Source organism: Callorhinchus milii, unplaced genomic scaffold (genome assembly GCF_018977255.1).
Source record: "Callorhinchus milii isolate IMCB2004 unplaced genomic scaffold, IMCB_Cmil_1.0 Scaffold2, whole genome shotgun sequence".
In the NCBI taxonomy this organism is placed as follows: domain Eukaryota; kingdom Metazoa; phylum Chordata; class Chondrichthyes; order Chimaeriformes; family Callorhinchidae; genus Callorhinchus; species Callorhinchus milii.
Genome location: NW_024704743.1, coordinates 18,571,630 through 18,595,010, shown reverse-complemented (window position 1 = coordinate 18,595,010; position 23,381 = coordinate 18,571,630). Strand labels below are relative to the sequence as shown.

At 41.9% G+C, this 23,381-nt stretch overlaps 1 protein-coding gene across 1 annotated transcript; it reads right to left on the bottom strand.

Annotated features, from left to right (window-relative positions):
- Positions 1 to 1,845: 1,845 nt before the first annotated feature.
- On the bottom strand, positions 1,846 to 22,182 carry LOC103181577 (alpha-2,8-sialyltransferase 8F). The gene is made up of 7 exons (XM_007898183.2): positions 21,860 to 22,182; positions 15,305 to 15,418; positions 13,791 to 13,877; positions 10,031 to 10,175; positions 8,436 to 8,548; positions 4,886 to 4,975; positions 1,846 to 2,905 (listed from the first exon to the last, which is right to left on the bottom strand). Exons 1-7 carry the CDS (start codon positions 21,952 to 21,954, stop codon positions 2,425 to 2,427), a joined length of 1,125 nt encoding a protein of 374 aa, XP_007896374.1. The 5' UTR covers positions 21,955 to 22,182; the 3' UTR covers positions 1,846 to 2,424.
- Positions 22,183 to 23,381: the final 1,199 nt, after the last annotated feature.

The following is a 23,381-nucleotide window of genomic DNA, read 5'->3' as shown; positions in this document are numbered from 1 at the left end:
TCTCCCACACTAGGCTCCGCGACCCTATCCCCCCATCCTTGCCCAACTCCACTGGCTTTCCATCACACAGAGCATACAGTTCAAAATCCTGGTCCTCACCTTCAAAGCCCTCCACGGTCTTGCTCACCTCTACCTCTGCGACCTCCTAAAGACCTTGAAAACCCATCTCAAGACCCTGCTCTTCGACTGTGCTTTCGATCTCCCTGCTTCCCCCCTGCCCTCCACCATCTCCCACTCCAGCTCGGGTCCATAACTCTGTCCAGCTCCTTGGGACATCCTCCCGACGTGAAAGGTACTTTACAAATGTAATCTTTTTGTTGTTGTGGTTTGATCAGGAAGGAACAAGCTGGTTTACGACCTCTTGCTAAATTCTCCTACAGTTATCAATGTCAAGCTATGCGGTTTTAGCTGATTAGACTCCAGCAGTACCACAATGCACTCTCTGGAGTCCCCAAGCCTTGGCTCTTGCCAACCTGCGCCTAATATTTTCCGGAATTAGGTAAGCAGGATGCGTCCCTCCAGGGAGAGAGTGCGCATTCCATTCCAACAATCTATCTCTGGGATTTCCATGTGTAGGTGGGATGCGTGGAAATCTGTGTTTGGTTTGGATACTCTTAAGCATGGCGATGGGTTTCCGCATGTGTCAGACACCCGGCTGAACNAAAAAAACTCATTATGTTTGAGGCCTCCACCTCGTACTGGAACTATCCATTTTAGATACTTATTTCCCAGACAATCTCAGGGGCAAAGTGCAAGTGAGATCCGGCGACTCAATCTGCTCAGTAATTAAGTCATGTCCAGTACTTGTACACACTGATGAATTCTGTGAGGTTAGATTCAGATTATCAGTTAGTGTAACTACAGCTCTGAGCTGGACCACTCACTCCTTTTAATGCTGTTTAAAATATTTTGAACCCAGAATATAATTTAGAAATATATCAAAACTTATTTTACTCGCACAATCGCTTCAAAAATATTATCAGATTCACAGTCAAATTTCCTTCTGAATGGCATTATATCTTATATTGAAAGTAAGAAAATGAGATCCAATTATGGTATGACAACAACAACTTGCATTTATATAGCACTCTTCATGCTGGACGGCTTAAAGTGTTGTATAAATTATGAAATAAATTCTGCTGAAATAAATTGAACACTTTATTTGTTACTGCCTTATAATATTTACAAATCATGATCCTTCAAACTTCAGAAGAAAAGTACTTGACATTCCAGAAGACATCAACAAGATCAGTTCAGACGTTAGAACATTGCTATATAATAAAGTTTATTCACTGACATCTATCGTCCTCAGGATTTCACAGTCATAACATCCAGATACATAAAAACCTACTCCAGTATGTAAAATATCACTTATTTCAAAGATGCAGCACATTTCACAGTAATCTAATATTCAGAAATCTCCTTGATAGCCTTATTGTAAATGCAATAGATCAAATAGGTTGCTGGTTTGAAATCCAGACTGTGCTGTTAGCTGATCTTAGTCAACAACAACTAGAACAACAACTTGCACTTATGTAACGCCCTCCATGCAGGGTAGCATCTCAGAATGCTTAGCAGTGTCGGAGCCTGTCTCCAAGTCAGGGGGAGGTGGCTGTAAGCACGGTTGAACAGGAAAGTCTTCAGGCGGGACTTGAAAGAGGGGGCAAGGCAGAGGGATTGAGGGAGAGCGTTCCAGAGTTTGGGGGCATAGTGGCTGAAAGCACGACCTCCGATGGTGGGGCAGAGGGTGCGAGGGACGAGCAGGAGGATGGTGCCAGTCGAGCAGAGGTGGCGGGTGGTGGTTTGGGGAGTGAAGAGGTCGGAGAGGTAGGGAGGTGCCAGGAAGTGAATGGATTTGAACACGAGAGTGAGGACCTTGAAGTCGATCCATTCGGTGTCAGGAAGGGGGCTAAAATCAGCCTTAGCGTCCAAGAGTTAAATAAGGAAAATTAATCAGGGTTCCTGATCTTGATTGATTGCTATCGAAGACACAGCTAGATGTATGTGTGTGGTCATTTGGCGAACAGTGGTTCATAATTGACTATGATGATCCTTGCAGTTGAACAGTCTGTCAACAAAGACGGTCAGAGCCACAACATAAAGAACACACCTTGGTGAGAAAACAGAGTGTAACCAGCACCCACAGGTCCATACCACCATTAGAAGAAAAAATAATTTCAAAAATCTTCAAAAGACAAAAATAATTATTCCTGCATTTAACATAACATCTTATTGTTGCAACATTTCAAAGCACTTCTCATGATTTTATTGTGACTGTATTTGGATAAGTGGAAGGTAAAAAGTAGTATTTGGATGAGTGGAAGATAAAAAGTGGTAAAAAGAGAAATCACATTCAGAAAACTAGCTAGGTTTCAGTTTTACAGATTTGAACTTCTATGTATGTTTGCCTTGTACCCCATCCTTCTAAATATCTGTTGGCTTGTTCTTGCATTTTCCAGCTCGCAACTTCAGAATGCCTTTGGTGTGAAGTTGCAGAAGTCTGTAGAATTCCCTCGGCATGACATGAGCTGATCGCTTTGGTGGTATATTGTCGTAGTAATGATTGAAGATCTTCATTCCTTCCATGTTTTTCGAGAAGGGCCAGAATCCATACAGCCACACCTCGTCACAAAGCTCCAGTGCTGCACTCAATACTATCAAGCCACTAGATAGTCGAGTCTCAGTCACACCGACGGATTTCCAGAACTGAGTGATATTTACCATGTAAGATGGGTTTAAATATATTGGCTGCAGTTTTGAACCAAAATCTTCCAGTGTGTAGGAAACTTTAAATACCATGTTAGTATGTGCTGAATAAGCAAATGCAGGTAATAGAATCAATGCTTTTCCGTATACCTGTGTACTCTCCCAAAAGGGCTTTCTTCTAAAATTTAGGTTTTGATATCTGCAAAAATAAGTTGTTCCCATTGAAGTAATGAACTTAGTAAACAAACAGCAGTTATACACTCATTGATGCAAATGACATATGCAGCTTATTTTATTTTGCTTTTGTTTAACTGTCAGTTTGATAGTGGTAGTTAAGTTTAATAATTGTTTCAATTGCTAGAGACAAGAGTCATCCTTTTCTTCAAGTCAATTCCATCATAATATTAAACTCTCATTAGATAATCCTTTAATCACCTCAAATCTAGGGAATATAAAATAAATTCATCAAGTTTCATAACACCTTTTCACTTCTAGGTATCAATAACTCATAAATAAATAACAAATAAATAATTAATAAATCCTTGCATTTGATACGGCGCCTTATCACATCTTCGAGACGTCTCAAGGAGCTTCACAGAATATACTGTAAAGTGAATTTACTGTATATTTTGTGGGGGAAATTAATCTGTGACAACAACAGCAGCAAGTTAAATTTCTAAAGCGCCTTTTACGTCAGGAGGATGTTCTCAGGTGCTGACATATTAACAGTACAGTAAACCCCTGCATGAGTATCTGTATTAGTACTCAGCCAGACCAGGCCCAAAATGGATTCCTGAGCAAAGCAGGTCCAAATCATTCCACTGCACTGTTGATAACAGGATTTGAAAGTTTAGATCAATAACTGGGGCTGGGGTTCTTCCTTGTCGATTCGACTCGATAATGGTTAGGGTGGTCTGAGATGGACATGTAGGAGTGATTGAATTAGTAAGTTGTATGCTTTTCCTAGTTAAACTCCAGCACTACTCCAATGCACATTCTGGGATCCCCGAGTCTTGGCTCTTGCCAACATTTGCTTGATACTCCCAAACTGTCTGGGGAGAAAATATACCCTCCAATGTCATCCGCAAATGGAAAATATGTGGCATTCTGGCCGTTTAGTTTAGATGCTCTCAACCGCACACCCAACTACAACCCAGCCCCCAAATATTATAAAATACAATTTATGTCGGGAGGACGTCTCAAAGTGCTTCACAGTGCTGGATGCGCAACCAAGCTGGGGGTGAGTATTCCAAAAGATCGGTGACCAGTGGCCTAAGTAACTCCAGATGAAGTCATAACTTAACTGAGTGGAGTTCACAGAATCCTAGAATTTTATCAAGGGAGTTTTCCAAGTGTCCTGACCAACAGTGCCCCAGACAAACTTCATCGTTCACTTGTTGTTGTTTGCGAGATGTTGCAGTGGGCAAACTGGCTACTTCATTTGCCCACACACAAGACACTTTACAGTAAATCATGTGAAGAGCTTTGAGACATCCTCCTGATGTGAATGTTGCTATACTAAATGTAAGGATTATTATTATTTGCTATGTACCCTGCTGTTAAACTGTTCCAATTCTGTGTTCAACCTAATAGAATGTCTCTGTCCACCTTTCCAGACCCATGAAACCATGGAATTTCTATCTCTGCGACCTCCTCAAGCCCTACACTCTCAGACACTTTCGTCACTCAGTAGACACTACCTACGTGTCCCACTTTCGGCAGGTGGGCTTTTGACCTTTCTCCCCCCACTCTCTGGGAACTCCATCCAGGAATTTCTTCGAGTCTCTCCTTTCCCTCAACTTATTCAAGATGCATCTCAATAGACCTGTCTCTTTGACTGTGCTTTTCATCTTCCCCTTCCCCACTCCTTGGTTTCCACTCCCAGCTTGGGTGCCAAACTAGTATTGTTAAGTGCCTTGGGACATCCTTCCAATGGGAAAGGCACTATTTACATGTAAATTTGTACCGTGTTTTATTTCTACCCTGATAGACAATTCTGGGGCTCCACAGCCACTGAGAGGGTAGAATGAAAAAGCATCTCAACCCTGATAGATTCTGGTGGGATGTCCAGAGTCTCTCCTTCCAGGCTGATGCCACTGAGATCAGCTTATGGGACCCTCATGTCCACTGCAATATCAACTCATTAGATGCTAAAGAAGACATAAAACGGAATACTTACTTAATTGAAAATATGGATGGATTAGCTGTCACCAGGTCAGTTTTCGATCCCACATCATCTTCTCTGCCAATGATAGGAGCAAGATTACACCTGTAAAAAAGTACAATAGTTTCATTACTGTTGGGAATCAATAAACTTATCTCAGAAGCCACAGACAAACATAATCTTTATTTGATGATGATCAAAGTGTACGAGCCTCCAGTTCACAGATTGTGCATCTATATTAGCAAGGACAGTTGTATGTAAAATAGGAAAAATCAATATGCTATTATTTATAATGAGACAAACTTTGTTGTATGACTTTCCATTTGATCTTATTAGCACAGTTTTCGCTCCTGCCTTTTTTTTTAACAATCTGTAGATCAGACAGAAAAGTTTGTTAAAGAGTTTTTGGTTAAAAGCTACACACTATGGTCAAGATATTTAACATTAAAAATGCAAAACTCGTTCCATAATCCTAGTGGCCATTTGCAATCAGAAAATATTGTATTCTTTATCTTTAGAGCTGATTAATCACCGATCAGTTGCATCATTCAAATACTAAAGTGCCCTTTAAATTCAGGTACATTCACAATCTAACTGCAATAGTTTGATCATCCAGTAACGTCTAAAGTAAAAATGAGCATTTGTTAATTTTTTTTAAAAAAGCAGTGTCTTTCAAAAATATAACTGGAAGGAATATAACTACCAAAAAATGTGCATTTTAAATTGCTTTTTAATTTAACAAATTCATACTGTCTGTAAGTCGTTTCACAAGCCACTTTGTGAGTCTGTCTCCACTTGCTGCAGCCGCAATCAATTATCTTCTGTATTTCTCAATTGTGTAGGACTGATGATAAGAGAGTGAGATTTGTGGGACACTGCTGTACGCAATTGGCTGCCACGTTTCGCCCACAAAATATACAGTCATTTCACTTTGCAGTATATCCTGTGAAGCGCTTTGAGACGTCTTGAAGACGTGATAAGGCGTTATATCAAATGCAAGGATTATTATTACTATAATCTTCTGATTTTTGATGGAGAATTTTAACGAATATTTAGATAAATTCTGAAACACATCTTGGACAATAAATTGATGATAAGTAGTAACTCGTTGAAGTAGATTTTTTTTTGTGGTCAGGAGCCAGATGTCTGACACATGTGGAAACCCGTCAGCATGCTTCAGAGTATTCAAAGGAGACTGAGAGTTCCATATATGTGTACAACAACAACATAATTACATTTGTAAAGTGCCTTTCAAGTCGGGAGGAAGTCGCAAGGCGCTGAACAGTCAGGGATCAGGACCTGAGCGTGGGGAGCAGGGTTGGGGTGAGGGAGGGCAGAGTGGGAACAACAACAACAAGATTGCATTTATAGAGCGCCTTTCACGTCGGGAGGACGTTCCAAGGCACTGGACAGTTGGGTCGGGATCCGAGCAGGGGGGAAATGGTCAAGGTGAGGAAAGGGAAGGGAGGGAGCGAGGAGGGGATAGAGAGTCGAGAGGGGAGGTGAAGGCACGGTTGAAGAGAAGGGTAGGAGGACGGTTGAAGGCATGGTCAAAAAGGAGGGTCTTGAGTCACGCCTTGAAGGATGCAAGAGAGGGAGCAACGCAAAGGGATTGTGGGATGGCGTTCCAAAGACTGGGGGCAGAGAGGCTGAAAGCCCGGCTGCCAATGGTAGGGCGGGTTGGGTGGGAGACCTGGAACAGGCCGGAGCCTGCTGAGAGGAGGAAGCGGACAGGTTGATAGGGGGTCGGTCAGCAGCTCAGAGATGTAAGAGGGGACAAGGCCATGGAGGGCCTTGAAAGTGAGGATGAGGATTTTTAATTCTATCCTCTGAGGGATGGGGAGTCAGTGGAGCCAGGCGAGGGTGGGTATGATGGGGTCATGTAGTCTGGTGCGGGAGAGGACACGAGCTGCAGAGTTCTGGATGATCCACAGCTTGTGGAGGGAAGAGTTGGGGAGGCTGACAAGGCGGAGTTTCCATAGTCAAGCCTTGAGGTGGTGAATACATGTATGAGGGTTTTGGCAGCCTGAGGGGCGAGGCAGTGGCAGAGTCGGGTAACATTGCGGAGGTGGGGGAAGGCAGAGCTGGTCATGGCACGGAAATGGGGTATACAAACTACACAGAAACATTTTCCTGAATCTGGAATGGAATACCTCGCCTTGAAGGGACACACACTACGTAACTAATCGCGGAGAGTATTAGGCACAGTTTGGTGAGAGGCAAGGCATAATCAGAGAGTGAATTGTGGTACCAGTGGAGTTTAACCAACTAAAACTGCAGAGAGCCCTACCTGCCAGGTTGCCATTGAGAGCACAGTCTGGCAGGATTCCTGTTGGTTCAGAAACTGTACATTCAAGACTGCCCAGAAGGTTGACTTGATTCTAACATTCCACAAAGGACAATTTCAGGAAGGATAGCAGAATTTACCCACAGAATAATTAATGACTGCAATAAGTTGTCAGGAAGGGTGGTTGATGCTGTGATGGGAGAATAGTATGGTCGGTATTCTGACCAAGACCACACAGAGGGTTGACCCCATTCCAATATTCTGCAGGAAAGCCTGTTACTTTGGAGCCAGCTCAGCTACAAGGAGACACTGCTTACCCCCTCCCCCTAGGAGAATAGTCACTAGTTGATCATTTGACATCACACAAGTGCTGGTTTGAACGCTCACTGAATGAATAGCAAATACTATGATGTCTCGGGAGCTTCCTGGTGAGCCTCAAAGCTCATGATAAATTGCATGAGAGAGCATTGCTACCATCCTTCCGCCTACAGTTCAGACACAATCCCTACCCAAATAACAATTGATCCACCAGTTGGAGGTGCGAAGCTTGAACAACAGCTGCTTATCTTTCTGCATATCAATCAAGATGAATGAAAAGCCCTGGATATATGAATGTATGTACACAAACCCAGATTCTAGTCTATCCTGAGGTACCTTATTGCATCAGTGGTGCTATAATTGCACTTAATGTCCCTGGAAGAGGAATAGGGGACGAGGTAGCCAAAGTCACAGTTTTCATAATAAACTGTGTTTTTAATGGGTTTAGGAAAGCAGAGAGAGAGAACGACATTCCGCATCAGGCCTCGGGATATAGTTACACCTGAGGATTTCTACTTTGCAGAGAAGACTAGGATACATTTCGTATAGAGTCTCTCACATCGGAAGGAAATCCTGGACATACCAAAATGTCAATTTAGTTCAGCTATCAAATGCTACTTCGAGAATCTGAAAACAAGTTTGGACCTATTTTGTCAGCAGGGAAGTGAGCAGCAATTTAAAAAAAATTATCCAGACGAGCTGAAATTACACATAATTTTCATAGAATTGGTGTTTGGTTCCATGGGCAATCTTTAAAGAAGGAAAAAAAATGAATAACACATTCGATAATTATTGAAAGAAAAATGAAGAGTGGGAGGGGAAGGGGGAGATATTCTGTTATGAAATATCACACATTTCATTGCAATAGTTTACTTGAATTTCTATTACCTCGGAAAGACTCAATTATCTCGAATGAATCAGCAGAAATAAATCCAGATCTTTCTCCATGTTACTTCTTACCTGAACACAAAGTCAGCTTGATCTATTTCCTCTCCACAGCTGCTATTAGTTAGAATTCCTCCATTTCCCACCACAGCACAGCGTTTAGATATGGGGACTTTAAAAGGCTCAGTCTGATGGATAAAAAATGCAATTAGCATTCTCGTGACAATTCAGAAGGTCCTTTGATTTACAATTAAAATTAAAATACAATTAAAAGTTATGACAATTAATATTTAATATACATTTTACCAAATAAATAGATATATTTTTAAGAAGTATTGCATAGAGATACATAGAACTTTACAGCATGGAAACAGGCCATTCAGCCCAACTGGACTGTGGTTGTGTTCATACTCCGCATGAGCCTCCACCCCTCCTAATCTACTCTCCAAACCCTTCTATTCCCTTCTCCCTCTTGTATGCATCAGGTTTCTTTACAAAAGCTTACATTGATGCTTTCAGTTTCAACCACAGCTTACGACAGTGAGTTCCACATTCTCACTACCTGCTGCATTGATTTGTTTATGGTCAGCAGGGTGTCTGACATATGTGGAAATCCATCAGCGTATGCTTAAGAAGATCCAAACCAAACTAAGAGTTCCAGGCATCCTGCCTATACATGAAAATTCCTGAGGTGTCTGTTAAGAGTGCAATGCGCACATTCTCTCTCGAGGGACTACCTGACTATCTAATTCTGGGACTATTAAGCACAGGTTGGCAAGAGCCAAAGCGGGCGTTGGGGTACAGCTGTAGTCTAACTAGGTGAAACCGCATGGCTTACCATTGATAGCACTGTCTGGCAAGCTTTCCTGCTGGTTGTCCAGCTAGTTCAGCTCCAAGGAGACCCTGCTTACCTCCCCCGCCAAGAAGAATATTTGCATTAAAACTTTCCTCCTAAAGTCCCTTTAGATCTGCTACTCACTATATTTATTGCCTTTGTTTTGGACTCAACAACAAGTGGTGACAGGCTATTAATATTCACTTTGTTTAAACACCTCTATCAGATCCTCTCTCAATTGCTTCATCTATAACCAGTCCAATCTTTATTGACATGCTAATTGTATCATGCTAATTGCTCAAAATACGACAAACCATAAAGAAATTGAACGTGAAAGTCTAGAAATGCAAAACTTACCAACAGGTAAGTGTAGTTGAGGGAGGAGCAGAGCATTTGATAAGTCGGAGTTGAAGTCTGAGAGAAAACTACAGGTGTAGGAAAACGTCTTGCTAAAGAAAATGGACAGTGAAAGAGACGACTGAGAAACAGACAGCCAGGTCTAAGAGGAATCTACGAGAGTTAGCAAAACTAGAGAGAGTAGACAGTGAAAGTGACCACAGAGAAACAGAATGCTTCATGTCCAACTATTGGGACAAAGTCAGGGAGATGTATTCACAGAAAACATGGACTGAGTCGAATTGGCTGTGATGTGATAAATTCATTGAAGGCAAGTTACAATTAACAAATCACAAGTCGCAATTCTCACTCCACTATTAATAGTACACAGGTAAATTGCTGTTAATATTTTTTCTTTTTCTGAAAAAACCTACTTCTTGTTAAACAAATTACTATACTTCTGAACATGCACACTTGCACAAACTCACTCAAAACTTACCTGAGGAAGCAAATTAAAAATGTTTTCCGTGATCGTTATTTTCTTTTTAGGCTGTGCATCATAAGTCAGATTTGCTCCTAGTGCTGTGTTGACTTGTGTAACAGTGAAGTTTTGGATTGCATTGCAGCAATTTGTTAGCTGTGCTCTGGAAGATAAAACATTTCACATGTTGGGATCAGAACTTATTCTATAAAACCTTCCTCCTTGTAGCTATTCTATTTCCATTAAATATATGATGACTGTTTCAGATATAGGTACATATATTCTTCTGTGCTGTAAATTTTAATGGTTTCACATGGATAGAAATTCCACTGGGTCTAGAATTTACTCTATTTATGTAACATTTCAGATTATCCAGAAATTTAGCAAATTGCTGAATGCAGCCTTAATTCAGAAGCTGAATTTCTGTAAATTATTTTAAAAACTACAACAAAAAAGCTTCAAAGTTAAGACTGAATTCAACAATCTGCTAACTCCTGGATCTTCCGAAATTTTATATAAATAGAGTAAAGCTACGTCCAGGTGGAATTTCTCGCCAGTAATGCCTGGGTCTATTGTTTCATCATGGTTAGTGCAAAGAAGGCCGGCCAACTGTTATAAAAATGTTATTTGCAGTATTTGCTATCAATATTTTCAAGTATGCACAATGGTTTGAGATCTGAAAGATATTATATATATTGGTGTGAAAGACATTGTATTAGAGATGTTGACTACAGATGCTACCTATTTGCTTTTTATGGTACACATGCAAAGGATGTGTCTGTAATGGATGTGCTTCTTGTCAAAAACATATGTTTCTTCTTCAACACTTGAATTGCTTGCTTTCTCATACATTTTTTCTGTTTTCTCTTCATTCATATGGTGATTTTATTTTGCCTATTATTCTCAACAGAGGCACTACTGAATGCAACCAAGAGCATTTTGCTGTAACTTATTGGGGTTAAAAATATACATGTTTAGGACAGCCCCAATGGTGCAATGGACAGAGCTATAGTTTCAGACCAGGAGATCGCTGGTTTGAATCCTGATCTGTGCTGAGATTGCTTGTCACAGTTGGGGCTGGATGGGAACGTTAAGTTGTCCTTGGGCTTCTCAGGGATAAGGAAAGAAAGAACAGCCATGGTCATTGCTCTTGATCCCTCTGTTGAAGCATGTGTGTGGTAGCCAGGTGGGGAGAGACTCACTGCCAAGGCTCTCACACATGAACAATGACCACTCGACTGGGAATTGGGAGGAGAACCAATGCCATTGAAACTGTCCTCCAGCAAGTGGTGTCCAGACAAACAGCAGAGAGATATGTGCCAGTGGGGAGAAAATTAGAAAAAATAATCAGCCAGGCTAAATTTATTTTTAAATTACGTTTTGCACAGTAAAATTTACGAAGGATTCATGCTGAGGTGAAGAGCACTATGTAAATGTAAATTTGTATTGTATTTTATAACTATCAAAATCTATTAGTCAGCCCCAATGGTGGAGTGGATAATGCGATATCCACTTTGTGTGCACCATTTTAATCTCATTGGAACTCAGCAATCTGCTTCCAACCATATTCTAGCAGAGTTCTTGCATGTATAACGTGAAGTACATCCAACTACAACAACAAATTACATGTGGAGTCCTGTAGCTCAGTGGTTAGAGCACTCGCTTTGCAAGCGAGAGACCTGAGTTCAATTCCAGGCAGGGCGAAACCTTGGGCAAGTTTCCTTACTCCACACGCCTATTAATAATCCCTCCAAAACCAAAAACAATAATAAATTGGTCAATTTCAATCTACGACTGTTTGTGGGACATTGCTGTGCACAATTGGCTGCTGCGTTCGCCCACAAATGTACAGTCAATTCACTTCACAGTGTGTTCTGTGAAGCGCTTTGGGACGTCCTCCCGACGTGAAAAGCGCTATATCAAATGCAAGGATTATTATTATTATTATTATTTATATTGTGCCTTTCACGTCGGAAGTACATCCTAGGGCACTGGGAAGTCAAGTTATGCACCTGAGCTGGGGTTGGACCTTGAAGGAGCCAAAGGAAGGATCAAGGTAAAATAACTCTAGGATGGGGATTCCAGAGAGTGAGGACAGAAAGACTGAAGGTCCAACTATTGATAGTGAAGCAGGCCAGTGCCTGCTGAGTGGAGGAAGCTGGCAGGTATGGGAGAGGACATGATCTGCAGCTCGTGGAGGAAAGATTTGGGAAGTCTAGCAAGTGGAGAGTTGGCCCAGTCAAGAGTCTCAGCGGCCCGAGGGGAGGAAGTGGCAAAGGCAGGAATATTGTGGAGGATCTGGAAAGCTGAGTGGGTCAAGGCACAGATGTGGGGATTAAATGACAGTAAAGAGTCAAACAAAACACCAAGGTTCCATACAGGCTTAGAGAAGTGGATTGTGTATCTGTGTATAATGATACTGTCTGTGCCTGAAGTGAGAACGTGTTGATGGGAGCCAAGCAGGAGAGCCTCTGTCTTGTCGACATTCAACTGGCTCTCAAAAGTTTGCTCTCATCTGGAACTTGATGTCCGACAGGCAATCCATCAGGACACCAGTTATCCTGGAATCAAGGCTAGAGGGTGGAGGCAGAGAGATAGAGTTGGGCATCATTGGCAAACATGTGGAAGTCAACCCCATACCTGCGGATGACATCACCGAGCAGAATGTGATGTTTGACAATCCTCCATTATTGATCCCAATGTCTTGGGTCAAGTGCAGAAGACACTGTCAAAGCGTTTTTTTGTAACAAAGAGTCATGCAAGGGATCATTTGATTCTTATTACAGAGAGGATATTTTATAAGATAATTTGGATACTTTCCCATTGTTTCACATACAAGCAGATGAAAATCGATGGCCTCCAGCCTTGCTTCCAGGACAACTGCGGTCCTAATGGTACAGAGTGCAGAATGTTCACTGCTTCATGGAGCCCTTATCACTGATGTGTGCGGTTGGAGAGTTGTGTCAACTTGTTTCTTTTCTGTCCCCCAGTTGAGTTTAGGCAACTAGTTCCTTACTAAATCTACAGTAATTTTCTCTTGCCTCAAACCATCCCATGCTTTCATAATTGAATAATAGTTCTTTTAATGTATTTCAACATATTAGATTAAGGGGCAAAACAAGTTATATGAATTAATTCAAGTTACAACATGCTTAGAGTCATAGAAACAGGGGAAACAGGAACAGGAAGATTCCATTCATCACAATAAGCCTTTTCCACCAATTTATTAGATTCATTTATATTAGCTAGAAAAACAATAATTCCATTTCCATTTCTTTTCTGGTATTACATTTTTGGCTTTCTAAGGTGATATCCTTTGCAAAGGGTGAATGGTGCTAAGTCAACTCTGGTAGACATGATTTACTACCTAAGGTTTAGGCAAGTAGCTCTTCTGAAATCCAGGGCATTGGTGAAGACTGACCAGTCTGCATGGCCTTATAAGTGGTTTGGAGATAGGGTAGAATTTTTGCTGGTGATAGAACTCCTTTCACTTAACTCCTTATAATGTCCTAACCAGAGGTTAGCCCTAGCTGGGCAAGTTAATTGTAGGATAGTATTACAGCTGGCATTTCATAGGTTTGTGTATCTGGGTTATCACATTTACATCATCCCGAGTGGCTCCACAAAGTACGAGGCTGACCACAAACCTCCCTGAAACCATGAGTGGACATGTTTTTTTTAACTGAATGGAAAATATACTCCAATTGGTTTTCATGAATAACCTTAAAGAATCCAGTTTCTATTCTGGATTATTTAATTCTGCAGTTCAAACATTTACCTGAAATTCGTGTGTGCTGCAGAATTGCTAAACCATGTACATTTCTCTGTTTTCTTGAAGACTTTAATGATATCATCATCTTTAAACCTAGAAAAAGTAAAATCAAGTATTGATAGGGCATCAATGAACAATTAGAAGATAACAAAAATGGGTCTCAAGACACAAAAATTCACATGTTCGTAGGCTTATCTTACGTCTTTCTACCCCACCTCCGTGACATGACTCACTCTGCCTTGCCCCACCTCCGTAACATCGCCCGGCTCTCCCACTGCCTCTCCCCTCAGGCCGCTGAAATCCTCAGCCACACATTCATCACATCCAGGCTTGACTACGCGAACTCCCTGCTTGTTGGCCTTCCCAACTCTTCCCTCCACAAGCTGCATATCATCCAGAACTCTGCAGCCTGTGTCCTCTCCTGCACCAGCCTCCATGACCCCATCATACCCACCTTCGCCGGACTCCACTGGCTCCCCATCCTCCATCCTCACCCGGCTCCACTGGCACCCTATCTCCAGAGGATAGACTTCAAAATCCTCGTCCTCGTCTTCAAAACCCTCCATTGCCTTGCTCCTCACTACTTCTGTGATTTGCTAACTCCATATTGACCTGTCCGCCCCTCCTCTCAACAGGCTCTGGCCTGCTCCATGTCCCCCGAGTGGCCCGCCCGACCATTGGCGAGCAGACCCACACAGACCCCACACATTGAAAATCGACCCCACAATCCCTCCGCCTCGCCTCCTCCCTTGACTCCTTCAAGGCCCGTCTCAAGACCTCCTTTGGTCACCCTCCTACTTCTATCGTCCCTGTACTTCACTCCTCCTGATTCCAACTCCCAGCTTGGGTCCAAATTCCTAACTGTCCAGTGCCTTGGGATATCCTCACTACGTGAAAGGCTCTATATAAATGCAATTTGTTGTTGTCTTAAGAAATAGGGTTTATTGAAATTTTGGAAAGCAATTTTGGATAAGCTTTAGCTTTCATCTGGAAGTTGATTTTCTGCAGTTCTGTTAGTGTGGGAAAGTGAATTTTCCAATTCTGGTCTCCACACAATAAGAAGGATATAACTGCAATGGAAAGAGTCCAGCATAGGTTTGTGAGAATGATACCAGGGCTGGCAGCTTTTTGCTATCAGTATAGACAGGAAAGGTTAGGCTCTTTTTCATCACAGAAGAGATGTTTTAGGGGGAACCTCATACAAATATTTTAAATTATAAAAGGGTTTGATAAAATTAACATAATAGGCTGTTTCCATTGATCTTGGGAGTCCGTAACCAGGGACCATAAAAGAGAATTTAGGAGGAACTACTTCATGCAGGGTGTATCTAGCTTCCTCTTAAATGCATCTGTACTATCTGCTTCAACCACAACTTTGGGCAGCGAGTTCCACATCTGAAGTCAATGGGTCAATAAATGCTTGTATTCCACACTCATTTCACAATGTTAATATAGATACATAACGAGTTAGAATATTGTTTGTGTATGATTTCATTATGTTTTGAAAAAAAGCTTTTTACCTCTTAGGGATAAGAGTAAGCAACTTGCTGAGCTGCTTACACTCTGGTGGATTTGGCTTCAAATTATTTTTATTTTGAGTAGTTAAGGTTTGATCTATTTGCTGCTTATTCACCCTGTAACAAAAGAGTAAACAGTGATCAGAAGAGAATTACGAATAATAATAATAATAATTCTTGCACTTCACATAGTTCCTTTCACACCAGGTTGACAACTCAAAGCGCTTCACAAAATTTACTGTAAAGTTTATTACCCGTGTATTTGTAAGCAAATAATACAAAAGATTTTTCAACATAGGCTTTTCATCTCCTTGCTATTAAGTTCAGGTATAGAGTGATGGGCACAGCTCGGTCCAAACAATAGCAATATAAGCAGCTTATCAGTATCGCTGACATTCAGCTCCAGTTGCATGCAGATCACTCACATGCAGAAAGCAGGATTTTAACAAGATAAGTAATTATGCCTCTTATTAATCTTATTAATCTTATTAATCTTCATTAACATCTTTTTTATGTACAGTTTGGCAAAAGCTGTTTTATTCACCTAATGCTTCTATTTCATACTTGATAAGAAACCAGCTTTTAGCTTATGCCATATCACTGTTTATTCTCATATCAGTTTCTCAGCATTGCATCGGGAATGACTGTCTGCCATGAGGGAAAATCACATTTGCTTCTTTGCCTTTCCTGTAGCTGACTTACAATACCACACAATACTTCCAAATATTTTGCCTGCTGCTCACATTGACAAATTCTATTTTATTTGTTCTATTTTAGATTAAAAAGGAGCATAGGACCAATAAAACAGATCCCTTCTATGTTTTTTTTGTATTATTTATGTTTTGCATCCCCTTTTCCAGTGCTCCTCAATGTTATCATTTTTCTGCTGCTGTAACTCCTATGTAACTCCAATTCACCTTTGCTGCGATTCCACTTTAACTTACATCTTGATTTGCTTCCTCCTCAAGGTTGGGCACACCAGTTTCCAAGGTAATAACACAGGAGTTTATGGAAATCACACAAGTTTAAAAAAGCCAAAAAGCTGTTAAGAGAAATTGTGCTTCTTCAGAGAAAATAGTTTTTTTTACAGATAGACTGTCCCCCACAGAAATGGGTAATTTGTGGTTAAAATTAGGACAAAAAAATTAGAGCTCCCTACTTATACATTCGCATATCAATCACACTACATGGAATCTTTAGTTTAAATTATCGTGCTACACAAAGGAAATACAAAGAAAATTTTTACAATTTTCAAAACTGCATCGAAAAATGTAGCTGAATAACCTTCTTGAAAAAAATTCCCACCTGGACATCACTTTCTAACATAATCTATTTGCAGCCTCATTATATATAATAATAATAATTCTTGCTTCTTTCATGTCAGGAGGATGTTCCAAAGTACTTCACTGGATTTACTAACAAGTGGAGTGAATGTATATTTTTGGAAGTAATGGGGCAGCTAATTTAGACACAGCAGTGTCCCACAAACAGCCATGAAATGAAAACCCAATTTTTATTTGGAGATTATTGGCCAGCACTTTACTTGATTCACTAATACTAGACACAGCAGAAGATTTAATTTTCACTCATTTTTAGCTCTCCCAACAGCAAATTAAAACTTAATAACACAATTCCCTATCAACAACAGTGTGTGGAGCACATCGTTCACACAAACAAGACAACAGCAGACTGATGAAGAGACCAGAGAGATTTAATGATCATGGGCAGCAGAACTTTGACGTGAGCGTGTGAAGAATGAAGCAAAGGATTTTGGCAAAGAGCACCACTGGAGAAATTTAACCTTCAGGTGATAAAGATATGGATTAGAGTTTTACAGAGCAGGACTCGCTCCATGGTGAGGAGCTTGGCAATGGAACATCAGAATCGAGTCAATCCTCTGTGGAGGTCTTGGTAATTTGGTTCCTGTGTCAGGTAGGTCAGTACCTCAGGGCACTGTGGATGATAGATGAGGCAGCCTGCGTGTAGGCAGGATTTGGTGGATCAGACGTAGCTGCAAAGGGTACAGCTAATTTTAATAATAATAATAATAATAATAATTCTTATTATTATAGAATGTACATTTCATTCCAGACACAAGGAATTTTCCTGTCTAGGTAACATACATATATATGCAACTCTCTGGTTTGGATATCCTTAAGCATGAAGATAGGTCTCCACACATGTGACACACCCACCTGACCTAAAAGAAAATATGCACCTTCTCAACTCAATTGGCCCTTCCTCTCCATCCTCCTTGCATAACTCAGAGCAATACCTGCCTGCATAGAAGTGAAAAGCACTATATCAAATGCGAAGATTATGATTATGATTATTATGATTGTTATTATTATTATATACCAAAGACAATGTTGCAAAGTTTGCATCTTTTTACAAGAACAAAAACAGGAAAAACTGGGCTAAACTGCTACCAGTTGAGAGGAGTCTTTCAATGCTGTTCTGATGATTGCTGGAGTTCCCAACTCTGCCCACCTCAAGCTACAGATCATACAGAACTCTGTAGCTCATTTCCTTCCTGCACTAGGCTCCCGGACCTATCAACCCCAACCTTGTCTAACTTCACTGGCTCCCCATCCCCCATTGGCTCGAGTTCAAAATCCTCATCCTAATCTTTAAATCCCTCCAAGGTCTCGCCTCACCCTATGGTGCCTGCAATCTTCTCAAACTCTACCAATCCAGTCGTTGCTTCAGCAGGCACTGGCACCTCTAGGACAGACCAATTCCTTGCCTCCTCACTGTCTGTATTAGGACTGCAGTTGTTCACCATATACATAAATGATTTGGATTCAGGTATAGGAGGTGTGCTGTCAAAATTTGCAGATGGAACTGGGGGGACATGGTAAACAGTGAAGGGAATTACAGAATAATGCAACAAAACATAATAGGTTAGCAGAATGAGAAGATAGAGGCAAATTCAGTTTAACATACGAAAATATGAAGTAATTCACTTGCAAGGAAAAATAAAGAAAGCGCTTATAGTCTGGATGATAAAATCTAAGAGTAGAGGAGCAAAGAGATGCAGATCAACAAATCTCTGAAAGTAGCTACACAGGTAATAAAGGCTTTATAAAGGGCAATTGGGGGATCCAAAATATACAGTACATCTCGGGAAGCACTTTGAAGCATCTCAACAACACGACTCTGGGACATTGATGCGCATAACTGGCTGCCGCATCTCACCCACAAAATACACAGTGTTATACACTTGTACCAATGACAAGGATGCAAGGTATCAACAACACAACAGTTACGGACCCGAGCTGAGGGTCAGGGTGGGGGATGGGGGAGGGCAGGGGGGGAAGCAGGGAGATCGAAAGCACGGTCAAAGAGGAGGGTCTTGAGGTGGGCCTTGAAGGTGATGAAGGAGGGGGTGAGATGGAGGGACTGCGGGATGGAGTTCCAGAGGGTGGGGGTAGAGTGGCAGAAGGCAGTGGAGCAGGCAAGGTGGGAGACGTGAAGCAGGCCGGAGCCCCCTCAGTGGATGGAGCAGGCAGGTTGGTAAGGGTTAAGAAGTTGCAGAGGTAGTGGGGAGCAAGACCATGGGGGGCTTTGAACAGATCTTGAACTGTATCCTCTGTGCGATGGAAAGCCAGTGGACTTGGGCGAGGATGAGGGTTATAGGATCGCAGAGCCTAGTGCGGGAGAACGATACGGGCTGCAGAGTTCTGGATGATCTGCAGCCTATGGAGGGAGGTGTTGGGGAGGCCGACAAGCAGTGAGTTTCCATAGTTGAGCCTTGATGTAATGAAAGCATGTATGAGGGTTTCGGTGGCCAGGGGTGTAAGACAGTGATGGAGCCGGGTGATGTTGCGGAGGTGGGGGAAGGCAGAGCCGGACAAGGCATGGATGGAGGGTAGAAAGGATAGTTGAGGGTCAAACAAGACACCAAGGTTTTGGACTGGCTTAGCAAGGTGGAATGTGCATCCTTGAATGGTGATGCTATCAACGCCTGAGGTGAGGAGGCGCTGACGGGAGACAATCAGGAGGGCCTCGGACTTGTTGACGTTCGACTGAAGAAAGTTAGCTCTCATCCAGGACTCGATGTCTGACAGACATTCAGTCAGGACAGCAGTGGTCCTGGAGTCAAGGGTGGAGGCAGAAAGGTACAGTTGGGTGTCATCCGCATACATGTGGAAGTTGACCCCATGTCTGTGGATGATGTCACCAAGAGAGAGCATATAGATATTGAAGAGGAGGGGACAAAGTACTGAGCCCTGAAGGAAGCCGCACAAGATGGTGTGGGGGCTAGAGGAGAAACCGTTTAGAGAAATTAAGAGGAGGGGGTGCGAGAGGTACGATCTGAACCATTCAAATACAAAGCCGTGAAAGTTGAGGTGAGAGGAGAGGCGGTGGATGAGGATAGAACGGTGTTGAAGGCAGCAGAGAGGTCAAGGAGGATGAGGAGGCAGAGGAAGTCCTAGTCACAGATGGACAGGATGTTATTTGTCACTTTGACCAGGACTGTTTCTGTGCTATGGGCGGCATGGATTGAAGGGGTTCATGAAGGGAGTGGTGGGAGAGGAAGCAGTGAAGCTGGGAAGCAACAGCTCATTATAACACCTTGGATCGGAAAGGGAGGTTGGAGATGGGGCGGTAGTTTAAGAGCAGTGATGGGTCCAGGGAAGGTTTTTTAAAGATAAGAGTGATGACAGCTGTTTTTAATGGGGTTTGAACAGTACCAGTGGACAGGGAGAGATTTATGATGTCTGTGAGTAGAGGGGCAAGGAGGTGGAGTAAATGCAAGGGTTACTATTATTGTTGTTTTATATTTCTGTTCTCCCCCATTTGCATAATCATTTGCGGTATACCTCAAAGCTCTATTCTTGGTCAACTCCCTTTCCTTGTTTGTATACCTTTCTTGGAGATATCACCTGCAGGCATGGGATTAATATCCACATTTGTGCCAATAATAATAATAATAATCCTTGCATTTGATATAGCGCTTTTCACGTCAGGAGGATGTCCCAAAGCGCTTCACAGAACACACTGTAAAGTGAATTGACTGTATATTTGTGGGCGAACGTTATTGGTTGGCCTAATTATATCTTAATTTGGTTGTTTTGGAATTGACCCAAGTATTTCCTACAGCAAGAAAAAGTAGTGGTGAAACTTCCAATGATTCATAATGCATTGGATTTGGCTTTGTTGACATTCAGTTGAAGTACGCTAACTACAGTGGTTCTGGAAACAAGAGTGAAGGCATCATTGACACACATAAATAATGCTGTGTATTTTGTGGGTGAAACTTGGCAACCAGTTGCACACAGCAATGTCCCTCCAAGTCTTTCAGTTCCTGCGAAGTCCCATAGGTATTCAAAAACAGTTTTGATACAGTTTGTATGCTTATCCCAATATTTTTTCACTGAGAATGATTTGTACTAACAGCTTTATACATTACCTTTGCTACTAAAACTGAAATTTTTCTATGACCAGAAAAAAACAGTGCAACGTGAAACATTTTTTTAGATGCAGTTGGTTGGCTGACACATGTGGAAACCCATCACCATACTAAAGAGTGTCCAAACCAAACTGATAATTCCATGCATCCCACCTACACATAGAAATCCCAGAGATAGATTGTTGTAATGCTCTCTCTCTCCCCGGAGGGATGCATCCTGCTTACCTAATTCCGGTAAGTATTAGGTGCTGGTGGGCAAGCAAGAGTCAAGGCTTGTGGACCATAGAGTTTGCATGGGGGTACAGCTGGAGTCCAACCAACTAAAACCACATAGCTTGCCATTGAAATTGCTGTCTGGCAAGCTTTCCCGCTGCTTGTCCAGCTAGGACTACCCTATCTGTTAGGGCTTTGGCTTGCAGGGGTAACAAGAGCTAAGTGGAAGGATTCCCTGTCCCGAGTGATTGGTCTGACCTTCCAGGTCTGCCCTGGAATACTGTGGACCCGCCTGGCTCAGGAACCGGACTACCGAGACAGCCACGGATGGCTGGCTCAATTCCGACATTCCGTTGCCAAGCATGTCACCTTGGAGATAGTTCAGCTCCAAGGAGACCCCGCTTAAAAATATATATATATATACTATTGTGCAGAATCCAGTCAACTCCACTAAACATGTATTGCAAGTTTTTGTTTTAAAAATAACAACTTACATTCATTTAGCGCCCTTCACACAGGGTGGTGTCCAGGAGCGCTTGACAATGGCGGAGTCTGACAACGAGCCAGGGGAAGAGGGAGTGGGGAGGTCACCATATGCACAATCAAAAAGGAAGGTTTTTAAGGTTGGATTTGAAGTTCCAGAGTTTCGAGACATAGTAGCTGAAGGCATGGCTACCGATGGTGGACCGGAAGGGACAAAGGACGAACAGGAGGCCGGAGCCAGCTGAGCGGAGGCAGCGGGTGGTGGAGTGGGGGATAAGCAGGTCAGATTGGTGGGGATTTGCGAGCCCTTGAAGGGATTTGAGAACGAGTGAGAGAATCTTGAAATCGAATGTAAGCAACTAGACAAAAATTATCCACAGGTAGCAAACTACAATGGTTTAAAGTTAAATTTATAAATAATGTTTAAAATAAAAAAAGAAACATACCTCAAATATTGTGGCTTAATTGTATTCATCCAGCCTGCAAAATAGCCCAAACCAAACAATATACAAATCCAAAACAAACTCTTCCTTCTTGTCATGTTGCTCCTTGTACAGTCCACTAAACGTAAATGGTGTGCTTAAAAGTGTTACTATCCTCTATGCCGTAAAACCTCACTGCAAGTAAGCCAAAAATACACTGATATTGCAGGTGAATGGATCCTTCTTGAAACTGGAAGTTCCAGTTCTTTTCTTGCAGCAATTCATGATATGCCTCCCACTTTCAGATGCAAATTAACCGGGGCGGGTTTTACTTAGTTATAGATTTCCAGCATTCACCGTTTGGCTTTCTGTGTCCAGTTTTTGTATATTTTCCCAATATGATCCATTAAGAGGCTGAACAGGCACAACTGAAATAACTGATGATGCAACCTGTGCAGGAAACTTTAAACCCTGGTTATCAACCCACGAAGACCTTTCACAATAAATACAATCTTTGTATTTGATATAGCGCTGTATCAGGTCTTTGAGACATTTCAAAAGATTTAACAGAATATACTGGAAAGTGTAAGTGACTGGGTGTTGTGGGCAAAACGCAGGAGCCAATTGTGCACAACAGTGTCCCAAAAAGAGTTGTGGATTGAGTGACCAAATTATTGAGTTCTTCCTTCTGGCTAGGTAAGCAGAGTTGCTTGGAGTAAAAAAACTTGCCTACGGTTTCACCGTTCAAATCAAAGAAAATTTACGATAATACTAATAATATTTTCATTTGATATATCAAAGATCATAAAGCCTTTTACAGAGGATTGCTGCCAAGTGTAGTGATTGCATTTATGGATTTAAAAGCACTTTTCTTTTTTTTGTATTAAATACAGGAATGGCTAAAGCCACTTTTTATTGTCCTTCCAGCTGCAATATGAGTCATGCTCAAGTTGTGACACTACGTCATGTGTATCTCTCCAGTCTAATTTTAATCTTTCACTTAAGATATTTGCTAATAATGCTTCAGTCAATGTGAGGAATGTGTGAAGTCGCCCTACCCTTCACAATATTACTTCATCCATGCATTGAGGTCATAGCTCATTTAACACAATTACTTATCTTACTCTCGGATGTCAAAACTTTCTTGATTTTTCCAACCAAGCAACACCCAGTTTACAGTGGCAGAAGCTGTGAACCTGAAATTAGACATCTGCTTTCAGACATTTTCCTACTTCTGCAGCTGTTGAGATTGCGGAACTCAGAAAGAAATATGCATGTCTGGAGCGAGGGGAGTTGGCAATGTCAAGACCCTCTAAATTCTTAACCCCCCACACCTCTTTTCTGTGCAACCTTCGAAAACCCTAGTAATCTGCCCGCTCCCTCCACTTGGCAGGCAATAGCCTGCTTCATGTCCCCCACCCTACCTGCCACACCATCGGCGGTCTTGTCTAAGTCTTTCTGCCCCCACTTCTGGAGCCCCACAGTAGAGTCCCTTTGCCTCCTTCAAGGTTTGCCTCAAGACTAAACATGACTGTATCGAAAGCAA